The following is a 10,426-nucleotide window of genomic DNA, read 5'->3' on the forward strand; positions in this document are numbered from 1 at the left end:
TTTGTAAAGAAAACCGGATAAAAAACCTGAACAAATTTAGTGGTTTTTTTTGCAATATCGGCTGTGATACTTATGATGACTTATTGGTTATGAGATTGAGAGGTAGATGCTCTACTTTTTTTGCGGGATTTTTACTATAGTTTTTCAACACATTGCATTTAATATACAACAGATAGATTTGAGAATTTCAATATTATGCTACATCAACATGTATTTCTATCTTGCCCGCAAAAAAAACATGTATTTCTAGCTATTGCACATAATAATAATAATCAATTGTTGACTATGTTACCATATGCTTAGTACAAGAAAACGTGACAGCTGGATGTTTGTTATTTTTTTTTGATTGATTGAAATTGGTAATACTATATTTTTCTTGCGTGGACGCGTAACTTTCAAGTACTTTCACTCTTAAGAATAAGACAGACATACTTGGGAAGTTCATTTTAGTAAGGAATTGTATTCAAAGTACAAATATCTATTTGCATTTTATTTCCTGAGTAAAAACATTGTTAGCTTTTCATTATTTTTGTACTCTAATTAGTAATATTTTTCTTATCTTTTCATTGTGTATAGAACAATTTATAAATTGGCCAATATTTTCTCTGCCGCCTCATAGTTTTTGCTTACATCTCATGCGATGAAACATTTTATTTAGCATTGTCACTTCCTTGTTAGTATTGTACGTAGGCTAAGCCTGGAACATATGAACATCTTGAGATGCTAATTTCATAGGATAAAAATTCCATGGATCAACTACACGCTTTGGTTTTCAATTCTTATTTGACATGGACTTCATGAACAATGACCATGTGAAATAGGATTATAATGTTATATTGCACAAATCTCTCACTAAATACTAGCCATAAATTACACATCCAACTATTGGGAACATGGTGCCTCAAAAATATTAGTAAAATTGTACTTTGTGAGAATTATTTTGCACGATTTTATATCAAAATACGATCTAAATTTAAAATAATGTTCAATTTTTTAAATGTTTGTGGAATTTTAAAAACATCCACAAATTTTTAAAAATGTTAACTATTTTAATAACATTCTCCCCAATTTAATTTTTTTCGTGAATATAGAAATATCTATGGATTATAAAAAATGTTTAAAATATTTAAAAAGTATTCACGAATTAAAAAATATTCACAAATATTAAATACTAGTACTTAATTTCATAAAATGTTCATGAATTAAGAAAATATAAAAAATAAAACCATAAGAAAACTGCTCGAGAAACACAGAAAAAGCAGGCAAACAATGCATGGCCCTTTCACACTAGACGAAAGAAAGAAGTTTGTCCAAAAAAAAAAGGTTTCCCTCGTCTAGTCGTCCTCCTACTCTCTCTCTCTACTCGAGTCTGAGTTCGAAAGAAATTAAAGAATGAGCGATGCAGCGGCGACTTCCCGCCACAAAATTCAAACCGCCGCGCCGCGCCACCCTTCGATGCACTTCACCTCCAGCAGCAGCAGTTCGAGCAGCACATCGCGCTCGGCGACCTCTTGCGCGCCCGCCATCTGTTCGACCGAGTCCCGTGCCCGGACGCGCGCACCTACAACGCGCGGAGGGAGTGCATGAGCTTGGTCAGGAGAAGGGATATAATCGTCAGGGATGCCAACAGGTTTCATCATTTCAAGAATGGACAATGCAGCTGTGGAGATTTTTGGTGACAGCAAAACTAGTCTGGTTCATGACCTCTCAGTTTTGTCTTGTGTCAGTCATTCAGTTGCATGTCTTGAATAGTGGAGCATTTAACACTTCATCAGAATGCCCTTTGAGGTGCCAAGTTTCTACGTTCCAGCAAAGTTTTGCCCCCACAAAGGGTTATCCAAAGAGATGGTGCCATGAAGTCAAAAGGAAAATCCCAAGGCATGTGAAGGTGTTATCCGAAATGAAACAAATTCAATACAATGATGGTATGATCTAAACAAGATCTCATTCTGGAGATTTCAATTTGCAAGCCAAGATGACACTGAATTGCTGTTGGCGTTGGTGATTTCACTCCAGGTCACATGAAACTATTTACAAAGGATTTGGTACGCAATCGCAAGCTAGAATGACACAAATAGAATTTGCATCTCTAGTAGAAATCCCAGAGGTACATGCTTGGTACCATCAGTTGTAGAATTCTGAACTATCAGTTAGTCCAGTTGGTGAAATAAAATGGTGTCTCAAATATGATCCTGTGCATTTCCCTGTCCCGGAGACTTGAAAAGGCAGTCAGCACATGAAGGTAGGCTCTTAAGCGTCATAATATTTTGTCCAGTTTCTCAACCTTTCTCTCAATATCATTACTGGCTTGCAGCTCAAAAACATCATTAGAGGCCTAATGCTACCTTATTACAGGAGAACATGGATATCCGGGGTATTGATTGCTATATTGGACTTGATGAGCAAAATATTCCTGGGATCCTTGCCCCAGCCCTAATTAGGAAGACAAGAAGTTCATTTAAGGCACAACAGGAAAAGGCTACAGTACTAGAAATGTGATCATCATTTGTAAAATGGTTGAGCTTTTAGATGCTGGGGATAACCATCTGGGGGCCAAGACCTCTCCCCTGTTGGTTAAGGGTGTTCCTCAAACAGATTTCATGGCCCCATAATTGGCGTGGCGATTACTGATGAACCAAGGGGCCGCACAAACTTTTCTTTCTTTGTTTGAATTCTTTCAGTGATAGAGCTCTCCCGCGGTACGTGCCAATTGGCCTGGCCGACTATGACCATCTTCTGAAAATGCCATCATGTCTTTCGTTTCATTGAAGCACTTGCTGATCCATCATATATATTATTTTCTCATTTTCTGCAGGCACTCTCCCTTCTTTGTTACACCTTTGCGTGCAGGATGATCACATAGTGCCTTGAAAGCAGTCACTCAGCAAGCCCGTCTAGCTCAGTTGGTAGAGCGCAAGGCTCTTAACCTTGTGGTCGTGGGTTCGAGCCCCACGGTGGGCGCATTTGTTTTTACAATTTTTTTTTTTACTTTTACTGTGCCTGCTAACAAAACTCTGCCTGGGTATTTGTTGCCTGGCAAAATGCTCTACTGACAAACTGCATTTTCATGTGTGCTGACTTGTTGACATGTACAGTACAACAATGCAAAAAAGGTGACTTCATTTCTCAAATTCAGCGGGGAAAAGTGGATCATAACTACAACAAATTTGTTGTCTAGGTATATTCCCCACAGGTCAGCAGAGAAGCTACTAGCTCCATCAAATATCTTGCCCCCGAGAGTATTGTTTGAGAGCTTCAATATATCCAGACTATGGCAATCAGTGAACAAGCAAGATGGCACTTTTCCTGTAAATTTGTTATTTGATAGGTCCATAACTGATAAGTTGCTCATGTGGCACAGTGATGGTGGTATTGTTCCAGAAATAATATTGTGGGAAACATCAAGAACAACCAGATTAGGAAACATCAAACTGATGTTGGCTGGCAGCTGTCCTTCAACTAGGTTCAGAGATATGTTCACCAGTTTGAGATTAGTTTGGTGTTGCCATATCAGATCTAATGATCCAACTAGTAAGTTATTTGCAAGATTCAGGTAAGTTAGTGTCACTTCATTTGTCCACAGCCAACTGGGCATGCTTCCAGGTAAATTATTGTTGGACAAATCAAGAAACTTCAGACGATGTTGTGTGCGTAGGAAATGTGGTTCTGTAATGATGCTCTTGTCAAGGTTACACCAAGAGAGCTTTAGTGTTCTCAATCTAAATTTAGGTACCCAGCCATGCATTTTCACTTGAACAACCAAATCGGTATTCCTGGACAGATCTATCTCTTTGAGCTTCGTGCAGTTTCTTATCCAGAAGAAATCAAATGTACCGCTTAGTTTGTTATCAGATAACCTGATAGTTTTAAGCAACGAGGAACATTTCCAAGATGAGTTTATAGGTATAGGTCCTTGCAAGAAGTTTCCTGAAAGATCCAAGTACTCAAGGTATAGGGGTGCAAATAGGGATGCTGGGATGCTACCACTCAATTGATTGGATGTCAAATAAAGTTCTCGCAGGTTCCAAGATGAGTTTATAGGTATATGTCCTTCAAAGAGATTTTCTGAAAGATCCAAGTGCTCAAGGAATGGAAGCGCAAATAAAGATGCAGGGAGGCTACCACTCAATCGATTGGATCTCAAATGCAATTCTCGTAGGTTCCGAAGATTTTGGAAACCTGTCATGTATTCATGCATTAAATCAACTAAAAGCAATAATTTCACCAACTGAAAGGGAATGTTAAACTCATCGTACCTATATTCTGAAGAGCCCCACCCATGTTGTTTCGATTGAGATTTATGGCTTCCAAAGAAACCAATCTGCCGATGGATCTTGGGATACCCCCGAACAATTGGTTGTCACTGAGGTCAAGATACTTGAGCTTACTCAATCCTTGGAGACCTGAGTAATTGCTTTATTCAGAATAAAATGATTTGTAATCAAAACTACTGGAAAAATTTTTTAGAGTTGCATGCATTGCAATATGACTTACATACCCTCGAAATTTTGTAAATTAGCTTCTTGTCCAGAGAAATCCAGTAGATGAAGCTCCCGAAACGAAGAAAAAATCTTCAAGTCAAGATTCGAGCTTTCATCTTCCATACTAGGCGAGTATTGGGTCAAGTCCTGGGAAAGGTCAAGATGCGATATTCGTCGCGTGCTACTGTTGCATGTGACCCTTTCCCACGAGCAGCAGTCATCATCGCCTCCCCAAGAAGTGGGAACCATGTACTGCACGCCCATGAACCAAGAGCTAATATCCATGAGGGCTGCCCTCTCATCCATGAAGCAGCCCGAACAGTTCAGAAACATGGAGTTCAGTGTGCCGAGGACCAGGAATAAACATCCCCATGACAAGTAGCAGCTCATTGGAAGAAATGGTTTTCACGCTATCCTGTGATTTCCAGGTTGTCAGTCTGGGAGCAGGATAAGCGCCTATTTATACGTCCCTGGTCAAGGACGTATGCTTGATCAGCAAAGCAACTTCATTAGTGGCATTGTTGACTTGTTGATGAACATTTTGTTCAAGTCCCCTTTGGAGAATGGCCAGACATGCACTAACGACCAAACATGGACAATGACTGCACCACTAAGGAATAATCTTGGGGACACATAATATATTGTTCCGGGGTCCAAACGCTGTGGACTTTATTACCGAAGCTCCTCCACTTTTGCTTCAGTTTGAGCATCTTCTAATTTGCAGCACATACTAGTTGAATGCTTGTGTCGACATAAGATTACAGAAATGAAGAGATCAAGCAATCAAATGAAGCAACTGGATTTAGACAATAAAGAGCTGAGAGCGTTAGTTATGCAAAAAACAAAATAAAATCCAAGGGCATATCATGAGCGAGGAACCGAGGACACCCTTTGGTCGATTCAGAGTGGGAAGAATGATACATTGAAACTGAAAACATGATCTAGTCCATGCTCAAGGAAATATTTGCAGGCAATGCTTCCCCAATATTAATAGCTTCCCATTTCAAAGAAAAGGGTTATACCTTATCGCATCAGTTCCGCTGGGATGTATTACTGAGAAGGTGAGACGTGCTTACTTGTTCTGCTCCTTGTGGTGTTTATAAGTGGCTACTGCAAGATTATAAGCTTGCTTCATAAAAAAAGTTTAGTCCATGGTCAAGGAACGTATGCTTGGATCGGAGAACAACTTTAGCTAATGGCATTGTTGGCTCATTGAGGAACATTTTGTTCGAGTCTATTCCAAAAGTCTTGGGCATATATAATATTATCCTCCAGACACTTTGTGGACATGAGTGACACAGCACTTGCACTAGATATGGAGGCCACGATGGGCAGAAATATGCATATGCAGGACTTTGGAGTTGACCGCAAAGCACATCACTCTGTCCTTGGTCCTGGATGCAGAAATATACATGATTTCGGTTGCATTTCAGTGTAAGACGACAGTCCTACAGTTTGCTATAGCTTTCAGGGTAGCTTTGTCACATGCCCACCTACCAGTATGCCCAAATCAAATCCTTGCAGCATGTACCTATCTACTACTTCCTCTGTAAAGAAATATAACAGCGTTTAGATCACTCCTTAGGGATCTAAACGCTCTTATATTTCTTTACGGAGGGATCTAAACGCTCTTATATTTCTTTATGGAGGGAGTATAGGCTTTTATCCAAATCATACTGAGTCTCAGGCCATTCAGAATACGATGACCATGGCAATGCGAAATTGCCAACAAACATCAGGGGTGAATCGTCAGTTAGGAATACTACTTGAAGAACACTGAACTGCACATGTTTTCTGAAAAAAATAAAGAATGTGAATTCAGACTCAACCTAAAGAGAGAGCTCCGTGGAGCTCCCAATACCCCATCTGCCCCGCTCCGCTGCACATCCGGTCTCCCACGGCGCCGGAAGGAGAGCAGCGTGACCTCCACAGCTCGATCTCCCCTCTTCTTCCTCCCCCTCCTCTCCGGTCGCCGGCGATGCTCCGCCCCTTCTTCTCTCTTTCTTCGAACTAGCCCCCCACTCCGCCGCGGCGCGACGGTGAGAGTTCCGGGGATGGAGAAAAAGAGACTCTCTTGGAGGGAGGGCGGAGGGAGGAGGAGGATTCCGGCCGGCGGGGCTACGGTATGCAAGGGAGGAGCAGCCTCTGTGTGCGGTGGCCTGGGCACTGTGCGGAGCAGCCGCTGATAGATTGGGCTCAATGAGATGCAGCCGCTGCTCGTTTTGGCTGCTGTAATCTATGGGCACCGAGCCATTCCCGTTCAGAGACCGACCTATGTGTGAATTTTTTTATATGTCATGAATATTTTTTAAAATGTGGTAAACATGTTTAAAATGTGTGAACATTTTTTCTAATGTTACAATCATTTTTTGAATGGTATGTTTTTTTCTACATTACACTAATGATTTATTTTTTTTACGTTTCATGAACATTTTTTAAAAATTGCGTAAGTAAAAATTACGTGTCATATATATATTCGAAATAAAAATAAAAATATTTTTTTTAAAAGAACGAAACAAATCTATGATAACAAAACAACATGATCTTATTGCGCCGTCCCACTAGAGTCTCCCTTGAGGCGACGCGACCATCTGTCTCGCTATAAGCGAGATAAAGAGTTACAGACACACTTGATTAATTAATTGACGGCTATTTTGTCCTTCCCACGCGCGGAGCTACTAATAAACCTTGCCAACAAAAAAAAATACTGATAACATTTCTGTCTATATACACTCAAGCGAGAAAGAAGGTCTGTAAACAAAATTAAAAAAATCCATCCATATTTCCTTCCTAATTCGACGCTAATCTGACTTGTTTCCCTTTGAAGCTTGTGCAGAGTAACATTACTTGAACGAGCTAATAGTAGTTCGATAATTCAATCATTCTCTCCGATCTTTTTATCTCCTTGCAAGTCAATGTTAGCAAAAACCTTGGTAAATCTGATCCTACGTGTAGAATATATATACCAACTAAACATCAGAATATCATACATGTTTTAGAATTTTGGCTTCGAAAATATTTTGATCACAACCAAATCACTGAATTTCATTGAATTTCAGCTATTACACTTTCCATTTTGGCCAAGGGAAAAAAATTAGCCTGAATTCGTTGTAATCCAACCAAATGTTTCATTTAGTAAACTAGAAAATAAATGAAGTTATGTGTACTACCATAATGGCTATAATATTTCGATGAAAAGACAATTATTCCATTATTGTATGAAATTTATTAAATTGCATTGAAAGAGAGTGCCACCATAGTAGCATCCAGAGGTTGCCTTGGGTCGGCTGGAGCGGCAGGAGGCTACGGGGTGCTACCGGGACGAGGTAGACGGCGATGGACGATTTGAGGAGAGTAGAGAGAGGATTTGAGGAGCCTCCTCAAACTACCAATATTTGAAGAGGGAGGGACAAGTTTGAGGACTTATTCTTCAAACTTTCGAGGGATTAAAGAATTTGAAGAAAAGGCTAGCTCGGTGTTAAAAGCATCTCGAATAACTGACCTAAATTTTGGCTCAAGACCTTAAAATTGAAAATTGAGGGTTTATATTATTTTTTACCATGTTGCCACGTTAACGCAAAGGCACACAGAGAGGGAGAAAGATTTGCCACAACATGCGGACGCGAGAAAACAGCGGTCGTCAGACCAGCGAACGAACCCAACTCCTCTGTCCTTCGCAGGTTTGTCCACGCGACCTCGCCTCCACTCCTGTCGGATCAAAAGGTTCAAAAGATCCGCTAATTCAGCCACCACCGTAGCTACTACGGCCGGCCGGCCACCATGTCGTCCTTCGACTCCGTCGCTGCCATCGCCGGCGACGACGAAGCGCTCACACATTCTCCCTTTGGCATCTCCGACGGCTACAACGCCGAGGGCAGCCGGGGCCATGGCATGCATCGCGGCCACCGCTTCGCCACGTCCTACTCCTCCTTCGGCACCGCCCTCTCCGAGGACGACCTCGCGGGGATCGCGGGCGAGGGGTTTGGCGGCGGGTACGGCGCGTACAGCATGGCGCCGGACTCCAACGGCAGCGGCTACATCGGCGTCGAGGAAGTGCTGATGGGTAGCCTGCTCCAGGGCGGCATCGGCGGCAGCATGGATGACGACCTGTTCGTCAGGGCTGCCGACGACGGGGCCGTCCTGCCGCCGCCGGAGGCCATGAGAGAGGAGGGCCTCCTCCGGCGTGAGTGGCGCCGGTGAGCACTATACACAATCTCTTCTATACATATTTGGTCGCCGTGTACGCAGATTTCTGTGACATGCATGCCATTTACTACTCATGATCGCCAACATTTCAAGTTGAGTTGACAGTGACACACGTCTGGTTTCATTCATGTCGCAGCCAAAACAAGTTGAGGCTGGAGGAGAAGGAGCGCAAGGAGAGGGAGCGGCGCGGCGAGATCATCGCGGAGGCGGAGGAGTTCAAGAAATCCTTCCTCGAGAGGCGCAAGCTCAACTGCCAGACAAGGCGGACACACAACAGAGGCAGGGAGAAGGCATGCGTGTTCCATCGTTTTTTTTTTCACCTTCGGTTAGGCGACATGCATGTTTCATTCGCGCATGACCAATAGTCAGATGCAAATGCCAGGTGTTCATGGCGAACCAAGAGAAGTTCCACAAGGAGGCGGGCCAGCAGTACTGGAGGGCGATCGCGGAGCTGGTCCCGCACGAGATCCCGGGGCTGGAGAAGAGGGGCGCCGCCGCCAGGAAGAAGGAGCCCAACATCGTGGTGGTGCAGGGGCCGAAGCCGGGCAAGCCCACCGACCTCTCCCGGATGCGCCAGGCCCTCGCGAGGCTCAAGCAAAACCCGCCGCCGCACATGGTGCCGCCGGCGGCCAAGGAGGAAAACAAGGACGGCGACAAGGACGGCAAGAAGGACGGTGGCAAGGGTCCAAAGCAGGTGGAGGAGAAGAAAGACGTCAAGCGGGCAGCTGGGGAGGGCGAGAAGAAGGCGGCGGCCTGTGACGGTGGGAAGGCTGCAGCAGGTGGTGGCAATGTTGCTGCCGGCGCTCCACCGGCGGAGAAGGCAGCTGAACAACTGGCGGGGAAGAAGTAACTGTGACAATAAATGCTGGGGAGCAGTGCTCTGAAGTCTCCTCTCCATTGCGCTGCCGTACATTCTCTCTTTCTGACGGTGACTTTAACTTCAGTTCAGTTTGTTTCTCTTTCATATGCTATGCATAAACTATTTTGAGTTTGTCCTTAAAGAATTGATTAAAGAGGTTAATGTTTTGGTTCATGGAGAGCTCTAGGTGCACTTATATATATTTTCATCTTTGGAAAGAATTGATTTGCAAATAAGATAGAATTGGTGAATAAATAGCGAACAAACACCACAATTGCAGTTATGGTTTCAAAAACCACCTGTTTGAATCTCTTTGTAAAAACCTACCCGTATTGCGCCAATTTTCACAAAAAACACTAATGAGGCAGTTACTTAATTTTGACCCCAATTGTGACATATGTGGCCCACTCGTCAGGACCTGATAAACGATATAGGAATGACCAAAAATTCATGATTTGAAAATATTCATGAATATTTTTATATACCAGCGGGTTTGTTTACCCCATACATAAAGGAATCTTTGCAAGGCGCAGATTCTACAATTTCATCATTATAATTGTCATTTTGTCTTGGGGGTTACATGGCCCAAACTTTCTTAACCGAAGTCAGGGAACCCCTCCCTAGTAAGCTATTCCTGCCCAAATTTTAAGTGTGTCTGGTTACTACTTGGATGGGTATGACCAAGATCAGTTAGCAATGGAATATGATTTGATATGGCGTCATTTTTTTCCGACACTCATACCAAATATGGAGGTAGAGTAAATTTATATGCCTAGTCGTTGCCACTAGCATCTGGTGAAGTTTGTCATAAATACCAAACATAGTGAGCTCTCGCAAATTCAAGTTGTCAGGAACAACATTGAACATGAAAGGTCACCGT

The 10,426-nt window shown here is 42.8% G+C and overlaps 2 protein-coding genes and 1 non-coding gene across 3 annotated transcripts; 2 read left to right on the forward strand and 1 right to left on the reverse strand.

Annotated features, from left to right (window-relative positions):
• The first annotated feature begins 2,888 nt into the window (after positions 1-2,888).
• TRNAK-CUU (transfer RNA lysine (anticodon CUU)) lies at positions 2,889-2,961 on the forward strand. Its single transcript has one exon. It is a non-coding gene; the product is annotated as a tRNA-Lys (tRNA).
• An 85-nt stretch (positions 2,962-3,046) lies between these two features.
• On the reverse strand, positions 3,047-4,871 carry LOC125534830 (receptor-like protein 56). Its single transcript, XM_087540705.1, has 4 exons — positions 4,499-4,871; positions 4,257-4,403; positions 4,048-4,179; positions 3,047-3,909 (listed from the first exon to the last, which is right to left on the reverse strand). The coding sequence occupies exons 1-4, from the start codon at positions 4,869-4,871 to the stop codon at positions 3,047-3,049; spliced, it is 1,515 nt and encodes a 504-aa protein (XP_087396831.1).
• Positions 4,872-8,166: 3,295 nt separating this feature from the next.
• Positions 8,167-9,728, forward strand: LOC147983373 (clathrin light chain 3-like). The gene is made up of 3 exons (XM_087539487.1): positions 8,167-8,677; positions 8,824-8,977; positions 9,070-9,728. The coding sequence occupies exons 1-3, from the start codon at positions 8,262-8,264 to the stop codon at positions 9,535-9,537; spliced, it is 1,038 nt and encodes a 345-aa protein (XP_087395613.1). The 5' UTR covers positions 8,167-8,261; the 3' UTR covers positions 9,538-9,728.
• The last annotated feature ends 698 nt before the right edge of the window (positions 9,729-10,426 follow it).

This window comes from Triticum urartu, chromosome 2A (assembly GCF_056163025.1).
Source record: "Triticum urartu cultivar PI428250 chromosome 2A, HENAU_Tu73, whole genome shotgun sequence".
Classification (NCBI taxonomy): domain Eukaryota; kingdom Viridiplantae; phylum Streptophyta; class Magnoliopsida; order Poales; family Poaceae; genus Triticum; species Triticum urartu.

Bases quoted from the DNA above. Each gene is read 5' to 3' on its own strand.
- LOC147983373 (XM_087539487.1), top strand. From the start codon at position 8,262: ATGTCGTCCTTCGACTCCGTCGCTGCCATCGCCGGCGACGACGAAGCG. The intron at 8,678-8,823 runs GTGAGCACTATA...TTCATGTCGCAG, and splicing joins CTCCGGCGTGAGTGGCGCCG to CCAAAACAAGTTGAGGCTGG. The intron at 8,978-9,069 runs GCATGCGTGTTC...TGCAAATGCCAG, and splicing joins ACAACAGAGGCAGGGAGAAG to GTGTTCATGGCGAACCAAGA.
- LOC125534830 (XM_087540705.1), bottom strand. From the start codon at position 4,871: ATGAGCTGCTACTTGTCATGGGGATGTTTATTCCTGGTCCTCGGCACA. The intron at 4,180-4,256 runs GTACGATGAGTT...AATACATGACAG, and splicing joins TGGGGCTCTTCAGAATATAG to GTTTCCAAAATCTTCGGAAC. The intron at 3,910-4,047 runs ATATACCTATAA...TCTTGCAAGGAC, and splicing joins AGAAAATCTCTTTGAAGGAC to CTATACCTATAAACTCATCT.